At 44.0% G+C, this 19,448-nt stretch overlaps 1 protein-coding gene across 6 annotated transcripts in view; it reads right to left on the reverse strand.

Moving 5' to 3' along the window:
* The window catches only part of ENOX1 (ecto-NOX disulfide-thiol exchanger 1), a 658,121-nt gene that overhangs the window by 61,603 nt on the left and 577,070 nt on the right, over positions 1 to 19,448 (reverse strand). For all 6 annotated transcript variants that reach the window (XM_027973532.3, XM_060394299.1, XM_042254658.2 and 3 more), the window contains 2 exons: positions 10,577 to 10,684; positions 6,424 to 6,480 (listed from right to left, as the gene is read on the reverse strand). In XM_027973532.3, coding sequence (XP_027829333.1) covers positions 6,424 to 6,480; positions 10,577 to 10,684 — 165 coding nt within the window. The remainder of the gene's footprint in view (positions 1 to 6,423; positions 6,481 to 10,576; positions 10,685 to 19,448) is intronic.

Here is a 19,448-nt window from a genome sequence, read left to right on the forward strand (position 1 = left end):
TGAAGTCAGACAAAGAGACAAACATAATATGATCACTCATATGGGGAATCTAATTTTTTCTTTAAAAAATGACACAAATGAACTTATTTACAAAACAGAAGTGGACTTACAGATATTGAAAACAAACTTACGGGTTATCAAAGGGAAAACACGGTGGGTATAAATCAGGAGCTTCGGATGAACATACATCATGCCCATGCTCAATCATGTCTGACTCTTTTGCAACCCCATGAAGTGAAGCCCTCCAGGCTCTTCTGTCCATGGGATTCTCCAGGCAAGAATCCTGGAGTGGGTTGCCATCTCCTCCTCCAGGGGATCTTCCCAACCCAGGGATCAAAACCATGTCGCCAGCATCTCCTGCACTGCCAGGCAGATTCTTTTACCACTGACCCCGCTGGGGAGGCCTGAGCGTACATACCAACATATATAAGATGGATAACCAACAAGGATCTACCATACAGTACAGGGAACTCTACTCAGTGTTTTCTGATGACCTATATGAGAAAGGAATCTAAAAGAGAATGAAGACATGTATATGGATAACTGAGTCAGTTTGTTGTACTCCTGAAACTAACACAATGCTAGGAAACCAACTACACTACAATAATTGTTTTTAAAGGGATGGAAGCCTGTGTTGGAACACAAACTAAGGGACTCTGCACAGCGCAGGGTGAGAAGAAGGACACGCAGGCGCTGGAAGGACCGTGATGTCTGTCTGCAGTCTCTCTGCTGGGGTCTGCCAGGCACACGCTCCCTGGGCTGGTGCCCCAGCTCCCGCCCGCGGAGCCTGTGGAACGGGGTGGAAGGGGGGCTGAGGGGTTCCTTCCTGTCTTCTCTTCTCCTCTTCCAGTTCAAGAGCAGGGCCTGCCAAGAGCGGGCGGGAAGTTGTTATGGGAGGAAAGGGCAGAGCCCGAGTTGTCTCTGCCCTTTGAGACTAGGGTCCCAGTTTCCCGTGGGTTTTTTCTTTCTCTTTTGCCTTGTTTAATACATCAGTATGTATGCTTTCTCTCTCATGCTTATGCACCTGAAAGATGAGAGCACTCCCTGAACCTGAGCCCAGGACTCGGCACTAGCAGAACTCCGCCACGCAGTACACACCATTAGAATACCTGGTGAACAGTGGCTGTCTGCTGGGACATGCAAACCTGAAGAACGTCCTTCACACAGCAGCTCTTTCAGACACGCCTCACATCTTTACTTGGACACATTGACGATTCACTTTCTTGTAGACGCAACGTGAAAAGCTGAAAAATCTTTTCTCTTTTGTGTCTTTTAGTTTTGGGGATGGGAAAGGTATTCCACTTGATGGTGTTAACCTTCAACACCACAAATTCAAACTCTTTGCAGACTGCCAGTGATTTCTCTTTCTCCAGCGTGTGAGCCTGAAGTAGGCAAACAGAGGTTGGGAGCAGCAGCTTGGCTGGAGCAGACACAAAGAGGGAGGAGAAAAAAAATTCATGGGAAGGGACTCCTCTGGCTGTGCAGTGGTTAAGACCCTGTGCATCCAAAGTAGGGGGCGCAGGTTCGATCCCTGGTCAGGGAACAGAGATCCCACAAGCTGTGTGGTGTGGCCAAACAAAAACAAAACAAAATTCATGGAGCACCTTAAGAATAAATTGTTCTGTATACATTGCTGGCTTAAGTAGCCACTTTATTCAATCCCTCTTACTCTGACAGCCTTTCTCTCTCTCTTGACCCTTCCACCAAACGTATGTACGTAGGGATCATAGCTGATGATGGGATACCTCTGGGAGGCATTTGGGAGGAAGGTTGTTAAAAAAGATGCAAGATGAGGGCAGATATTAAATTCTTTTAATTCAATAAACTAATAGTAATAATTTAATTTGAGATTCTATTTTTAAAGTGAGATTTTAGTATCTGTTAGATATAATGAGCTGGGACCAGGTTAGTTATTCAGCAATCCTAGGAATTAAGAGAGAGCTGAGAGGAAAAAAAAATCATAGCTTGGGCTTTTAGGAAAGAAAATTGGTTCTGGAATAACTGAAATCTCTAAAGGATCTGTGCTAAAGGCTAGTTTTAAACTTCAGTGTACTTATACAAATCCAGTTTCAAATATAGGGAAAAACCTATTTCAAATCCCAAACACAGTCCTCTTAGAGAAAAAGCCTTGGCAATCGATCTGTTTCTGGCGCTAACGCTCGTAGATTAGTTGTCAGAGTCTTTTTTCTTGTGGGCACGAGCCTACAGAAGGTCTTGTGCGTGGGACAAGGGTGGGCTTTGCAAGGGTGCCTCTGCTTGGGGGCTTCAACAATACTGAAGGAGGTGTCGGTCAGATACTGTCGTTGCTCCAGAAGACACGAGAACGACAGAAAGAGTATAAGTGACTGCTGATTCTTCAAGCAACCAGTGCCCCATGAGCTTGGCTCTTGAGGTTAAACTGGCCATACGAGATTCCACGCATCTTTGAGCGGATCCCTTTAGGATGACTGATGGATATGATCTGTGTGCACCTGCCAAGCTAATATTCTTTCTATTAAAAAAAATAATGTTATTTATTTCGTTAGTTTTGGCTGTGCTGGGTCTTCATTGCTGCTCAGCTTTTACCCAGTTGCAGCAAGTGGGGGGGGGCCTACTCTCTAGTTGCGGCGTGCGGGCTCCAGGGTACCAGGGCCTCAGCAGTTGCAGCTCCTGGGCCCTGGAGCACAGGCTCAACAGTTGTGCTTAGTTGCCCTGCAGTATGTGGGATCTTCCCGGACCAGGGACCGAACCCATGTCTCTCACACTGGCAGGCAGATTCTTTACCCCTGAGCCACCAGGGAAGCTCCCACCCTAACATTCTGAATGCCCAGCAGTTCCATGAGGTCCGAATCTCCCTGCCAGACTTTGCAACACAGTTCTTAATGTACAGAATCCTCCAGAAACAAACAGGAGCAATGCAGACCAAGATTTATGGGCGTGTAAATCATGGCATTTTTTATAATGTTAAAAAAAAATGAGAAGTTAAAAGCCTAACACATTAGGCATGCGGTTCAATTAGTTCACGTCTCCATTCTATAGCCATTAAGAACCACGCTTTTGAGGAACATTTGTTGACATGAAAAATATTCATGGTATAATGAGAAATCAGAAAGGTATAAAACAGAAGACACTATGAAATCATATTTATTTCTTCTTTTTCTTAATGGTTTTTCCCCTCTGGTCATATACATGCACCTGACTGAGAAGAACGAAAATAAAATACTGATAGTGACTATTTCTGAGTAATGAGATCCTTTTCTCTACCTCTGTATGTTGCTTAGTCACTTTCTCGTGTCCAACTCTTTTTCGACCCCATGGACTGCAGTCCACCAGGCTCCTCTGTCCATGGGATTCCCCAGACAAGAATACAGAAGTGGGTTGCCATCTCCTTCTCCAGGGGATCTTCCCAACCCACAGACTGAACCCCCGTTTCCTGCTTGGCAGGCGGATTCTTTCCCGCTGAGCCACCAGGGAAGCCTCACTACCTACCTTTGTATTCTTTTCTTTAATTTTCCAGTTTAATACAAAGCTCCTTTTCTAATAAAATATATTGTTTTAAGGAGCCAACTATTAATCTCACAAGGATACCCAGCAAAGCCAGTGCCAGTCCACCATATATTATTAATAAATGATAAATGTACAAAGTTCTTGTCCTTGTATGTGAATAATGATGGTTGAAAAAAAAAAATCTATATGCCTTAGTCAATAACCTCTGGGCCAGAAGCTTTAAACCTCATGATCTGCATTAAAATTCAGCGTGTCAAAGCACTGCCTACTGTATTAAATACTGCTGATACTGATGCATGAAAAGGGAATTGATACCTGTTGAGAAGGTACTCTGGGCCGGGTGTTTATATATAGCGTTTTGCATAGGTCACTTCTAGACGAGGAAGGTGAAGTTCTAAGAGGTCAAATCACTGGTTCTGGTCACATGGCTAGTGATCAAAGTGTATACAAATCTCAGTCTGACCACAGGGTGAAAACTTCAGATGACACACATATTAAAAAAAAAAAAAATCTTAAACTATTTTGCTAGTGCTCTGAATGTGGGGCCCAAATAACTACTTTTTGTTTCTCATCTTGCACCGCAGCCTGAAAGAGGTGCTGGGGAAGCTGCCTAAAGGAGACAGCATGGCAGAAAAGAGAAAGGCAAGGGAACAATCCACCTACAGGGAAGCACCTGAATAAATAGGCGATTTTTACAGTTACAGAAACCAGCCTAGCCCTCTGCCCAGTGACAGAGAAGACAAGCTATTGCTACCAGGCTCCATCTGTCTGCAAATCTCTCCCCCTCTGCCTCCTCCTGGCAAGGTCCTGCTCCTTCCTCCTACTCGGCCTGTGCAAATAACATCTCTCAATGGTGGTTGATTACAAAGCTTGTGTCATGGATTCTAGAGAGGTTAAAAAAATTTTTTTTCATAATTTTTTATTTTTTGGCCATGCCTCATGGCATGTGGGATCTTAATTCCCTGACTAGGGATCAAACACGCACCCCCTGTATTGGAAGCGCAGAGTGTTAACCACTGGACTGCCAGGGAAGTACCTAGAGAGGTATTTTTAAACATTAAAACTTTCCTTTAGAGAGGACATCAGACCTTAAAGATGATCTCTTTTCACTTTTTCCATTCAATAATAAATGTCTTTAGACATTTCGTAAGAAAGAGCTTACAGACTAGACATTGTGTCAGGCCTATCTTTCCATGCATCATCCAATTTAATTCCATCAGCAGATGAGTTCATAATCTTAACAACATCCTACGCAGTTAGAACCTCACAATTACTGAGTGGTTCCATATCAAGTATCCCACTTGCTTCCCACAGTAAACCTTAAGGAAGGAGAGGGAGGTGCTATCACCCCATTTTACAGATCAGGAGGTTGAGGCACACTGCCACTTTGCCTGGCTTATTGGATTAGACAGCAGCTTCCTTGAAAGGCATGGAGGGGCTGACTCTGGGGAGGGCGGCAGAGGTGCATGCAAAAATTTTGAAACAGAGCAGCAATGTGTCCCTGGAAGACGGGATCCTGAAAAAGGGTTTTCAGGTAGAGATGGAGTAATCAAACACTGGAGAGTGAAGACAAACGCTGCTTAGGCATTGCCTGTGGAGAGCTCCAGGTAAACGGCTTCCTTCCCTAACTTTCCAGGAGGTCGTTCCTGATTATCCATTACGGATAACAACGACATCTTAAGGTTCCCATGTGCCTTAGCTTATATCATTATGGGTTTTTGAGGTAGGCTTTGTAGATAATTTCACAAATGAAGCTCAGAGGGGTTTAGGAACAGGTTAAGCTGACACAGCGAGTAAGCAGCAAAGTCCGGATTTCAAACCGCATCACATCACATCCACCTCACCTTCCTGTCCATGTGCCTCATCTTGTGTGTTGCCTGCCCACGTGTTCCTTAGCTCATCAGTCTTTTGTTGTAGCTTTTTGAGGGCAGATGGCAAGCCTTATATTTCTTTGTGACCACCCCTCCTGCACTGAGCAGAGCCCCACGCACACAGTAGGTTCTCATAAGCGTCACATGTCAAGTATCTGTTTGGGAGTGACAAGTTATCCAGAGGGATTCTTTGGTACGCCGAATGTCAGGCTCTCTGCTGCATATAATTAAAACAAGAGTGAACACGAGACGTGTAATTTCTCTCAGCTCCAGCTTAATCAGGCATTCATTACCATGTCTGACTCTGTGTTACGTGAAAAGAACTGCTCAGTAAGCATTTTCTGTGATGAGGCCAGTCAGATACAGACAGACATCAGAGAGATTTCAGAAAAGGCACAAACAAAATCATCAAACGTGTGGAGAGACAATGATCTACACGGTGTACTGTTTCATCTGAGACTAAAGAACTTACAAGGTAAAGAGAGTACTTGACTAATAGGGAGAAGAAGCTGGGTGCCAAGTGGGATCGGGTACCATTAGCCTCTCTCAAGAGTAAGGATGCACCATGCTACTGATCTGGGTCAGAGACAGAGGGAGGTACACATTCAGGGGTTTTTCTGGGAGAAGGAGTTTGCTTTGAACCCTCTTCAGCACAGCAAGCATTTCACTGTGATGGCTATCACAATCATTTCACTACCATCTTCACTGCCACGCAAACCTAACAAACACACACGCAATACACAACTTATTATCCTGCTGGGTCTCATTCCATTTGCCATCCAACACCACATTAGTTTACAGCTTTGAAAACATAAAGGGCTCGAATGAATTCATTGAGACTGGAACTTTTATGACAGAGATTAGCTCAAGTACTTCTGCGTTGACATTTGGTAACCTAAGCTAATAGTACTTACCCTATTTTATTGCCAAACCACGCATTGGTCATCTTGATAAGCTACTGAGAGGTAGGGTTTCTCACTTCCTTTGTGTTACAAAGTGCCACCTTCTCATGAGCATTTAATCAACACCAAGCAAGAAAAGCAAATATCAGATTCGGGGTACCTACATTTGTGTCCTCGTGGCCGTGGCCATTGGTCTCGACCAACTCCTTGGTACCCTTCAACTGCAGGTTTAAAGAAAAAAAGAAACAAAACAAAAACCCAAATGAATAAGCAAGCATATCTATTAAGTGCATATCATCCTGTTAACCCTGATTTATCTGAAGCTACGCTTCAGAAAACTTCCAAGAAAAAAAACAGAAGGAACACGTAATTCTAATGAGTCTTATTGAAACCAGTTTGAGGCCAATATTTTATGAAACTTGATGGCTGGCAAAAAAAATAAATGGGCCTTGGCCATTCTTTTTAAATAATAAGATTAGAAAGCAGTTTCATAGGCATAAAATGTATAAAATTGGTTCTTAAGAATAATAAATGATTTCATTTCCTCGTTGTATTGCTATTAATTTAAACCCGGCAATGTTTGCAAGTTGCCGCCAGCTAAATGATGTTATACTAATGATTATTCGAGAGTGATGTATTTTCACTTGTTTTAATGCGCTGCAGCACTACTGTACGCGTCCTCCTAGGGAACCTATTCGAATGACTGACGTGGTTTCTGGAGGCCTACAGGAAGATGCTTTGCTGCTTTTTGGAAAGGAAGAAATGGGACTTCATCTCCTTGGTCACCGAGGCATTAGAAGAAAAGCTGAGATTTTTAACAGTGCACATCTGAAAATGCCCTTCTCTCCATTCTCTCTCAGAAGGCTTAGGAGTAATCAGTTATCAGGAGATTTCCTGGAAACCTTTAATTGGCATTTTTATTCCAGCCTGACTTGAAGCAAACATGTGGAGACAGAGAACAAGGGCAAAGGTGAGCAGCCTTGAAGCTGTTTGCTGGTACTTCTTCCTGGCTTATTGCACTTAGGAAGCAGCATCTTCAGCACTCTTTTTTTAATGCCTAAAACAAAGTACTCACGGTGCGATATAAATGCTTGAAGTCTGAAAGAAAATAAATGTTTCACCACCATGTTTGACTCAGATGTTGGTTCTTTTGGGCTCTGTGTACGTGTCAGCAGGAAAGCTTCTTTGGTTTCTGCAAGGCGATCTCAAACTCTCAGCAAGAAAGCCACCTGCTCTCCAAGCCAAGAGCGGGGCTCTGCCAAAGCCATGGCGACGTGAAGGGGCTGAGGAGGGGGGTAGCTGACTGCGGATCCGGACCCGTGGAGCCGAAGAAGGCTCACTTCCACATCATCACGCTTGAGAAAGAGACATTCTGTCCAGGGGTCCTCAGGGTGGCAGCACGGATGTTTCCGCACACAACAAGGATGAGGGAGCGCAGGCAACGTGTGGGAAACGCGGGAAGCCAAGTGCACCTCGGCAACAGGAAGACCAGCTGGTCCGAGGGCACGAAGGGACTTCAAAACCCCTGCTTTCCGACCTGAGAGTTTTCTTTCCATGGGCGGCCCTCACCATCTCCCTGGCTGCTCATCCCGCCTTGCAACTCATGCTTCTGGGAGTTAAGAGCGGGGCTGGCTCTGAAGACGGTTTTGCTGTTTTTTTTTCAGCGGAAGGAATGGACTCTATTTAAAGCCCTGTCCCACCTTCACATGTTTCCCAGCACAAACACACCCATCGCTCTCCTTCTGCTTGAATAAATTCCATTGTCCTGCTTAATGTTACTCCACTCTGCCCTGTGTGTGTGTGCGTGAGATCTCACTCCCCATTTGCCTGCTCTCTGCTGTGGGATCCACACGTGTCCTCCTTGCCTGGGGTGGTGGGCTGGCCTCTCCGCCCTCACCAGCCTACCCCCTGTCCCCTCTGGAGCTGCTGCTCACCTCGAGATGGAGAGGTTGGCAACATGTCTGAGGACACCTGGGCTTAAGAAGAGGGTGTCAAAAAGTGAGTGTTAGTCGCTCAGTCGTGTCCAACTCTTTGCGACCTCGTGGACCATAGCCCGCCAGGCTCCTCTGTCCTTGGGATCTCCAAGCAAGAATACTGCAGTGGGTTGCCATGCCCTTCTCCAGAGGATCTTCCCAACCCAGGGATTGAACCCGGGTCTCCCGCATTGCAGGCGGATTCTTTATCATCTGAGCCACCAGGGAAACCCATGCAGAGGTGGATGTGTTTCTAATTGTACGTGTGTGTGTAGGTGGCTGGGTGGTGGCTCTACGGGGACAGAAAGAACATGTCCACTGCCTGCTCTCATCTCTAAGATGACCAATGGAGCACCAGCTGAGGGGCTCTTGGGAAAACAGCAGCCAACGGGCCCTCTTAGACTTCTGTATTCTCGGGGCCTTTGCTTGAAAAAGAGCCATCCCATTAGCACAGCAGATTTTAAAATGCTTCCTCGCCAGTCATACTTCCTGGGTCTTCAATGATTTTAGTTGTTCTGAATCTCTCGCACATTACCCAATTATCTTTTTTTTTTTTTTTTTTTTAAGGAATGGAGAATGAAGCGTGATGCTTCACCGAAGCTTACGTGCTCACTGCTCTTTAAAAACGCGTGTCATGACAAGGATATAGCAATGTGACCTGCAAAACTTAGCGTCTATTTCTATGACTGGGGTTTGGACTTCAAATCAACATAAAGGATTGGAGTCCTTTAGAGGCAGAGGAATTCACCCCTCCTCATCCCAGTAAATCAAAGAGACAGGGAGAGGAAACACAAAACAACAAAGCTCAGGGACTTGTATGTTCGATCAGGGGCAAATCTGGACCAAATCTGCTCCAGTTTGTTGGAAGCTTTTTCATAATGCAAAGGAAGAAAGAACAGAAGGGAAGAAAGACTGCAGGTCTCCTAGACAGCAGGTCACTGTGAATTTAGTCATCAGGATTTCCCGGGTCAATGTAACTTCTCCAAAACCATACACAGTCAGACTCAGTCTGTGCTACCGAATCTGTGTTAATCACATAGAGATAATGATTAGTTTAAGAAAGGATTTTCCTCCAACGCTAAAAAGCTTATAAACTATCCAATACCTTCAAGGTTCTCTCACAATTCACTGATACTTTTAGAAGAAAGTGACTGAAAATATATTTTCTTGATTTCAAACCATTAAAAAATCATTTGTACAGTGACTGAGTCACAGTGGACTAGGGTCATACTTCTCCAACTTCATAGTTTTTTTAAAAAAATCACTTTTGAAGTGATTTATGTTGTACAAAGGACCTCCTCATATATCATGGTAAGTGAAAATTTTATTTATTTATTTATTTATTTTTTGTGTTTAAATAGTAAATGTCCTTTTTATTTATTTTTATCTGTATTCATTTTATTTTATTTTATTTTATTTTTAGATTTTAATTTTTTTTAATTTTAAAATCTTTAATTCTTACATGTGTTCCCAAACATGAACCCCCCTCCCACCTCCCTCCCCATAACATCTCTGTGGGTCATCCCCATGCACCAGCCCCAAGCATGCTGTATCCTGCGTCAGACATCTAAATTTGACTACCCCCAAAGGGTTGGGGCTACTACATGTGATTTTTTTCCCCCTTCCATTTGCCATTCATTACTTCATGGGCAGCCTGTAAAGGCCAGAAATAGGAAAGTATTTCAGGAACTTGCCTGGCTTCTCCTGTGTAGATAACGGGGCTTAGATTTCACTCAGCTGCCAAGCAATCCATCTTACCCTGCTGTAAGACAATACTTTCAAATCCACTTATCAATGTCAGGCCACACTTTAGTATCAGAGAAAGCCAGGATGAAATGATCAGATTTACAAACTTCGTATAAAAGGTCTGTTGCTCACCCTGGCTAGATAAGTGCCCTGATGCATAGGGGAGAGTTTTGTGGGTTTTTTTTTTTTTTAAATGTTGCTATGAATCAGCCTTTTTTATTCAGATGTCTGCAGGAGGACCATGGGCTATGCTAAACTCATTTTCCTCATGATTAGATTTAAGATGAAACTAGCTGCTTGCTCTGAAATTTATCTGCATTGCCAATGTTTTAAAAATTAATCAAAATTCATCTGTCTTCTGGAAGAAAGTTTCACAGATCGCTGGAAGGCTTGAATGGCCTAAGAGGTACCAAAGTGAGAACAGAGATGCTGGAGATAAGATTAAAAATCCCACGCAGCAAAGCTGGGAGGTTGGGATGGTCCAGGCTAATCCTACTAGAGAGTAACTTCATCCAGTGTTTGCGCATGCGTCAAACACGGGGAAGCGTGTGTCTGTGTTTAAACTGATTCGCGGGTCGGAGCTGTGGCTTTCACTTACTTGTTCCTGGAGGACTTTGAGTAATGCTTGCGTGTGTGACTGCTCTTCCTTTGCTTGCTCCAGTTCTGACTTTTTGTTGTTCAACTCCTCCTGGATGGTCAGCAATTGCTGTGAAATTAAAGGATGTTTACGATAAGATAGCAGGCCAACTGGAATATTGTAAGATAATCAGAACATCCATTCCAAAACACAAGAAAAAATTTTGTACATGCCTTAAAGTGTAAGCTGGACTTCAGCTGACTTTTTAAAATGTGCATTTCACATAGGGTAATGAGCATGCAGTTAAGGCCACAGCCTCAGGCTGCTGGTGACACTGATGCACAATACTTGTGTCAGTGTCTGTGAGGGCACCTTTGTTTCCCTTTGAACAGATGCACATTTATAAAAATAATGCATGTTAGGTAGGAAGTTAGGCATGAGCAACCAGGGGTGCCCTAGCCAGAAAGGATGCAAGCTGATCTCTAAACCCCATCCCAGAGGCACCCAGGAGAGCTCAGAGACGTGCTGCAAAATAACCAGGGAGACTTTTCCACCTCCTGAACATGTGCCCTAGCACACAGGGGATACAAACTAACCACAGGGGCCTCCTCTAGTAACCTTAGGCAGCTAGGAGCCCATTAAGGGTTCATGAATATTCTACACATATATGCATCTGATTGTAACAGACTCAATTATTATGACATACACAACAGAACCTGCTGCGATTGTCAGAATAACTTGCGATTGTCAATCAGCCTTGCTGCTGCTGCTAAGTCGCTTCAGTTGTGCCTGACTCTGTGCGACCCCATAGATGGCAGCCCACCAGGCTCCCCCGTCCCTGGGATTCTCCAGGCAAGAACACTGGAATGGGCTGCCATTTCCTTCTCCAACGCATGAAAGTGAAAAGTCAAAGTGAAGTCGCTCAGTCGTGTCTGACTCTTAGTGACCCCACAGACTGCAGCCCACCAGGCTCCTCTGTCCATGGAATTTTCCAGGCAAGTGTACTGGAGTGGGGTGCCACTGCCTTCTCCAATCAGCCTTGAGCCTATGCCTATTTGCATTCCCTTCCATTGACTGGTGGTGGGTACAAGCCCTGTTTTGCACAGGGCACAACCAAAGGAGGAGAGAGGAAGTATAAAAAGGGGGAAGACAGGAGGTCTTGGGAGAGGACTATGACTCCTTTACGGTTGGCCTGCTGCCGTGTCTTGGGGACTATCTGTCTAATAAAAGATCTGTTTCCTTGAGCTGTAACTTGTCTGTTGTTTTAAACCCTTTAGTCCATTGTTCCAAATGTTTGTTGTGACAAGAACCAAGGAAGCAAAATAAACCAGCCTGACATGCAGAATCATGGTAAGAAACGAGAACATTGATAACTGAAGAGATTACATTAAAAAAAAAAAAACTAAAAACACTGAAAATAATTAGTCCATGCCCAAGGTTACATCAGTTTACATCAGACCCTACAGCTAGCTTTAGAGTAGCTCTGTAAAGCCGCTTCGCCAGGTGGCTGGGACCACAAACAAGACTTTTACTTTCTCTGTTATGACGGTGATGTTTTATTAGATCAGCAGGACTCAGGTCCAAACTGCAATCAATATATCAGCTGAGAAAACTGCTGATATAAGCTGTCAAAACACTCAGCTATGGCCTGCACTGCTATTTGGAAGCAAGGCACGGAAGGCATTGCTGGAAGCTTGAGCGGTCCTTGCCCCCATCAACTGTAACTCACGCAGAGGCTCACCTGGCCTGCCAGGAGGATGGGGCTGCCCAGCGCTAATTCTCTGTAAAGCAGTTCTCTGTTAATATAGACACAGGCTGGAGAACACATTCAAGAGCTTCCAAACAGGCCCTGGAAACAGTGTGTCTATTCAGAGCTTCTTGACAACAGAGGGCTAGTTTGCAAAGACAAATGTGGGTTTCTTCTGCTCCAGCACAAAACAAGCGGTACCCTAATGACATGGAAATGTCAGTGCGTAGTCGTCTCCATGCCAAGGCTGCTGCTTCTGGGGCTTGACAAGCTGGCTGCAGAGCTGCCTGGCCAGTTCTGAACTACCAAGGCTGGAATAAACACTGGCACTGGATTCCTGGGGCTTAAACCTACCAACTGGAAGGATTAAATCAAATCTTCAAATCTGCTAGTTTAGGGGGTATGTTGACGACAGGAAGCGCTCAGAAAAACACACTGTGTCTTAACCCCTGGGCTTGCTTGTCCTGGCCCCTCACCTGGTGCGGGATATAGATTTAAACATAAACAGTGATTTCCCTGCAGTTTTGAAAACACTCAGTGCTTCTTATTTCACCACCTGCCCCTATCATACATTGCCCATATGAGGCAATACACACAGCCCACACGGGCTCCCTTTAGACGTTATGTGGCTTAATTGTGCACCAATTGATTACAGTGCAGAAACCAGGGGGCCATATTGTACTTTGGCACCATGACAAGTAACGAAAATGACCCTTTCCAAACAGTGGGGAATGATCCTGTTTCCTTATTCTCATTCACGATCAGCCCCAGAATGGTTCCGAAGGGATCTGGTGCTCTGACTTCCATGATGCTGAGTGGACTTTTTGTGTCATTAGACAATTTCGAATCCAATCCTGAAGACTCCTTTAAAAATGAGCCGAATGGAGGGCAGGGAATTATCTTCAACAGTTCCTGTTCACTCACTGCTGTAAGCGAAGTAGCACAATTTAGAAACAATTGATGTCTGGCTGCAGGGGGCTGGCCACGCTAAGGACGGCACCCCTGGACAATGGAAAGCCAGGCAGCCATTAAAAATGAAGTTATACAAGTGTCTCTGGACACAGAAGGAACTCATAATATACCGCTCCCTGCATGAGGGCTTCACTGAATTTTGCAAAACAAAAAAGCATCTGGATACTGTCTGTAGGTGAGTAGGTTCATGGATCTTTCTGTTAGTCTGGCTTATAATTTTCTGGTAAGTCTGGTAAGGAGCAGACACTGCTTTAGTAATAAGAAAAAAAAAAAGCAAATGAACTTAATTAAGGTTGAGGAAACGACAAAGAGGAAAACTACTTGGACACAACTCTCAGGTATCATCACCAACACTGTGAATAAATCAGAGGGGAGGCGAGAACTCTACTGGAGTCTGCCATTTCACCTACACGTTACAACACTGCTTGATTCAAAACATGACTACTGTGTGCATGTACGCACGCACGAACGCGCGTACACACACACACACGCACGCACACACACACACACACACACACACACACACACACACTTCCCTGGACCTCACTTCCCAGGTTAGCATCTATCTTATCTCATTCTTCTGTGGAATCATGGAATTAAATTAAATTTTTAATTTAAATTGTAATTCCAATTTAGTTTTTTAAATCAAAAAGTGTGAGTCCAAGGAATCATCTGCATTTCCTTCTCTTCTCATACGCAGGAAACCATTTTTAATTTCTTTTTTATTTGAATGTGTTTTTCCAAAATATATACTGTTGTCTCATGGGCATGCAATTGCATGTAAGTGGCTGTGCCATGTTTCTTATTTACTATGTTTTTTACTAACCACTATTCCTTTAAGATAACCACGTTGATATGTATCTATCTCTAACTACTGCCTCTGGTGGCTGCGTAATAGTCTATGGGGTATGTCCACCCAGGTATACCTATTCCACCTTCCCAGTGAAGCCCACTCAGATTACCCCCATTTCTTGCCCCGTCAGGGCTACAGTGGGAGATGCTGGTGCTTGTCCTTCTGGACCTGTGGGAGACTTTCCCTTGTGTGTATCCAGCAGTGGATCTGCTGGTTCACAGGACATGCTTGAGGATTTCACTGCCAAAGTGGCTTTACAGAATGGCTGTACAGTCTCCCGCTCACCAGTGCTGGATGAGTTACTGTGCCCACACTTTACATTACCTAGCCTTCTAACATCTGTCAGTCTAATAATATCAAGATTCTTCATCTTTTAAAATCATTTCATACTTTCTCTGATCCCCTGTGATTTTAGGCTTTACTTCCACATGTATAATCTGGGTTTAGAAAAGGCAGAGAAACCAGGGATCAAATTGCCAACATCCGTTGGATCATAGAAAAAGCAAGAGAATTCCAGAAAAACATCTACTTTTGCTTCACTGACTATGCAAAAGTCTTTGCGTGGATCACAACTGTGGAAAATTTTTAAAGAGATGGAAGTATCAGACCACCTTACCTGTCTTCTCAGAAACCTGTATGAGGGTCGAGAAGCAAGAGTTAGAACCAGACATGGAACAACGGACTGCTTCAAAACTGGGAAAGGAGTATGACAAGGCTGTATATTGTCACCCTGCTTATTTAACTTACATGCAGAGTATATCATGCAAAATGCTGCATTGGATGAATCTCAAGCTGGAATCAGGACTGCTGGGAGAAATATCAACAACCTCAGATATGCAGATGATACCATTCTAATGGCAGAAAGTGAAGACAAACTAAAGAGCCTCTTGATGAAGGTGAAAGAGGAGAGTGAAAAGCTGGCTTAAAACTCAACATTAAAAAAACTAAGATCATGACATCTGGTCCCATCAGTACATGGCAAACAGAAGGGGAAAAAGTAGAAACAGTGACAGATTTTATTTTCTTGGACTCCAAAACCACTGCAGATGGTGACTGCAGCCATGAAATTGATGCTTGCTCCTTGGAAGGAAAGCTATGGCAAACCTAGACAGCATATTAAAAAGCAGAGACATCACTTTGCTGACAAAGATCCATATAGACAAAGCTATGGTTTTCCAGTAGTCATGTATGGATATGACAGTTGGACCATACAGAAGGCTGAAGAATTGATGGACCATAAAGATGGATATGACAGTTGATAGATATAAAGTTCTGAAGAATTGATGCTTTTGAATTGTGGTGCTGGAGAAGACTCTTGAAAGTCCCTTGGACTGCAAGGAGATCTAACCAGTCAATTCCAAAGGAAATCACCCCTTAGTATTCACTGAAGTTCTAATACTTTGGCCACCTGATCTGAAGGGCCGACTCACTGGAAAAGACCCTGATGCTGGGGAAGATTGAGGGCAAAAGGAGAAGAGGGTGGCAGAGGATGTGATGATTAGATAGCATCACTGGATATAAATTTGAGCAAACTCCGGGAGATAGTAAAGGACAGGGAAGCCTGGTATGCTGCAGTCCATGGGGTCTCAAAGAGTTGGACACGACTTACTGATTGAACACACACACACACAGTGTGTAAACATCAATGCTAGTCTCTAAATTTGCCCCAGCCTCCCCTCCCCCACCTAGGACCACATGTCTGTTCTCTACAGCTGCATCTCTATTCCTGCCACACAAAGAGGTCCATCTGTACCATTCTTCATAAAAAGCAGAGACATTACTTTACTGACAAAGGTCCATCTAGTCAAAGCTATGGTTTTTCCAGTGGTCATGTATGGATGTGAGAGTTGGACCATAAGGAAAGCTGAGCACCAAAGAATTGATGCTTTTGAACTGTGGTGTTGGAGAAGACTCTTGAGAGTCCCTTGGACTGCAAGGAGATCCAACCAGTCCATCCTAAAGGAAATCAGTCCTGAATATTCATTGGAAAGACTGAAGCTGAAGCTGAAACTCCAATACTTTGACCACCTGATGTGAAGAACTGACTCATTTGAAAAGACCCTGATGCTGGGAAAGTTTGAAGGCCGGAAGAGAAGGGGACGACAGAGGATGAGATGGTTGGATGGCCTCACTGATTCAATGGACACGAGTTCATGTAGGCTCTGGGAGTTGGTGATGGACTGGGAAGCCTGGAGTGCTGCAGGCAATGGGGTAGCATAGAGTTGGACACAACTGAATGACTGGACTGAACTGTACCATTTTTGTGGGTTCCATATATGTGCAGTAATATATGATATTTCTTTCTTCTGACTCAATTCATTCTGTATGACAGACTCCAGGTTCATCCACATCACTACAAATGACCCAATTGTGTTCCTTTTTATGACCGAGTAGTACTGCATTGTATACGTGTACCGCATCTTCATCCGTTCATCTGGCGATGGACATTGAGGCTGCTTCCATGTCCTGACTATTGTAAACAGTGTTGCAATGACCACTTCAGGCAACTTAAAGAATGCTTTTAGGCTGAAATCAAATCATTTGATGACTTATAATGTAGAAAAGAGCTGCCCCCTCTAGGCAGACAGGGCCCCTCACTAAGGCACCTGGGTGGGCAGCAGAGCAGGGGCTTATTCTCATTCCCATTCACCCGTGTGGCCTGCTGTCCTATTCAGGGCAAAGCCTACACAACTGTTTGCAGAAGTTTTGGGTTCTTCCTCAATAAAGACCCCCTCCAATCATCCAAGCAAAGTTAGTTTTCTCTCATCTTCCCAAAGCACTTTTATATGACATATTACAGTTCATAGGAATCTCCCCGGCTAGACTACATCCACCAAGGGTAGAGGCCATAACTGGGTTGCCTCTAACATATAGTAGGTGCTGAATGAATGAATGAATGAATGAGTAAAGAGGTAAATGAATATTTGCTCTGGTTCCCCTAATTCTATGAGATTAAGCCATAATCTAGCAAAAAAAAAACAAAACAAAGGAACCGCCCCCCCCCACACACACCAAATTAAAACAAGTTCAGCAACAAAAACTATTTGATCCATCACTGGGCAACTTATTGTTCCAGACATATGGGTATATGAAAGCTTCACAGGAAAACAGCAGTTCCACTAAAGGCATTCTGATTCATTACTCTGGAAGTAATAGATACTGTCCTTAAGCTACAGGGGAATATTTCTTGAAAGTCTAAAGAAGCCCAATCAGTGAATTTATAATTATGTAATTTCTTCCCCATGTCCCACTGAAAAGCAAACAAATAAACCAAAACCGCCACTAGGAAAGACAAAATCAACACACCCCTAGACTACTGTCTGTATTCTTTCAAACTCTTTCTTTTGTTTACAAAACATCAATTCATGAACCTAATATTTATGTATTCAAAACAGTGGTAATTCAGAACTGCTATTCCTTATTTGACTAGATGCCCTATAAAAACAATGAGATAGTCTGCAACTAGATAATTTAAGTCAGGCTTTCTGGGTCTTTTTTCTCTTGAAATTTATGAAACTGTATAATGTTCTTTCTGGTTTGAATTTTTAAGTACCAAAGTGCCTCAATTATAGAAGTTCACAGGCAGCAAGAACTTAATCAGAAGAGCCTTTCGGTTGGACTGGCTGACTGCAGCATAATTTTAATTTAACATTGGAGAGTGTGGCATTAAACAGATGCACTATTACATTTTTTGGTGGTTACAACTGACTCTGTTCCAATTAGACAATTATCCATATGCCAATCAAGTGCAAACACTCGGGCGGACAATAACAGGTAAATAAATGCAGTACCTGACATGTCTTGATGTTTCCAGGCCACTGATTTAATAGGATCATTTGTAATGCTCTTTGGGGATGTAGACTTCGGTGTGTAATGGGTCTTTCTCTCTGACAAATTCAAAGTGCATTACAAATGTTATTTGGAGCTCCAGAATAAGTGAGGTCACATTTCCATTTTTATAGATGGGCAAATCATGGGTGCCCAGAGGTTAAGTCATGGACCTGAAGCCATGGCGTCTCGCAAAGATCTACCGCTTGCCCAACTCAATTTCCCTGCTTCAAACTGCACTTTCTACCCTGGCAACCACATCAAACCCTCAATATGAGAGGGAAATGAGGACACACCAGGTTTGAAACTCTCCTAGCAAGGACTTCCACCTAGGCAGTCACCATTTTCCACTTACGGAGTGAGGCTGTTTTTGTACCTCATGGGACATGCCTTTTATGTACCCTTTGTGAGCAGTATGGTGGATTTCACTTTCCTTTAAAAAGTGTAACTCTCTCCTTGTCTTTTTCGCTTATGTTTTATACTTTTGTCACTAAAGTGAAGTCTATATAACTAAAAGGTAGTATAAAGTTCGATCCCATGAAAATCATGGACTATGGAGCAAATGCACAGTAGGAAGTACACCAGCAACGTCCGATGATGAGCTGTTGCTTCTTGAGTCACTCAGTCGTGTCTGACATTTTGCGACCCCATGGGCTGCAGCACGCCAGGCTCCCCTGTCCTTCTCTATCTCCTGGAGTTTGCTCAAACTCACATCCATTGAGTCGATGATGCCATCCAACCATCTTACCTTCTGTTCCCCCCTTCTCCTCCTGCCCTCAATCGTTCCCAGCATCGGGGTCTTTTCCAATGAGTTGAATGATAAACAGACGCTCATAGAACTGTGATACCTCAGGAATCTTTGGGAGGAGTGGTGAGCTGCTGGGGCATGGAGGTGGTGGTTGGCGTGAAACTGAGAGGGTCCCTAAATGGAACACTGACTTTGTGCCTTTCATGGTGGTGGTGGAGCACTTTCTAAATTTATACTGGTGGCAACTTATGCCACGAGGTAGATACACACTGATAGTGACTGCCAACCACATACACAAAGCTCTGCCTGAAGGCAGACAGAGCTAACAATATTCCTGACAAAGGAGAGAAATCCCGCTTGGGGGAAGGATAGTCAGGTACCACCTGGCACCTACAACATTCACTTTTCTCCTTGGGAGAAGAAAAAAAGAGAAAAGATGGAATTGAACTAGCTTGAATTTTGGGGGTCACATGAGAGGCTAAGACTACTCAAAATGTATTCTAGTTTAAAACATCACTGGCTTTGGACTTCCCTGGTGGTACAGTGGGTGAGACTCTGCCCGCCAAGGCAGGGGACATGGGTTCAGTCCCTGGTCTGGGAAGATCACGCTTGCTATGGAGCAGCAAAGCCCGGGCACCACAACTAGTGACCCACATACCTGAGAGCCTGGGCTCCACAACGAGAGAAGCCTCTGCAATGAGAAGCCTGCACACCACGAAAAAGAGCAGTCCCTGCTAGCTGCAGC

This window comes from Ovis aries, chromosome 10 (genome assembly GCF_016772045.2).
Source record: "Ovis aries strain OAR_USU_Benz2616 breed Rambouillet chromosome 10, ARS-UI_Ramb_v3.0, whole genome shotgun sequence".
In the NCBI taxonomy this organism is placed as follows: Eukaryota; Metazoa; Chordata; class Mammalia; order Artiodactyla; family Bovidae; genus Ovis; species Ovis aries.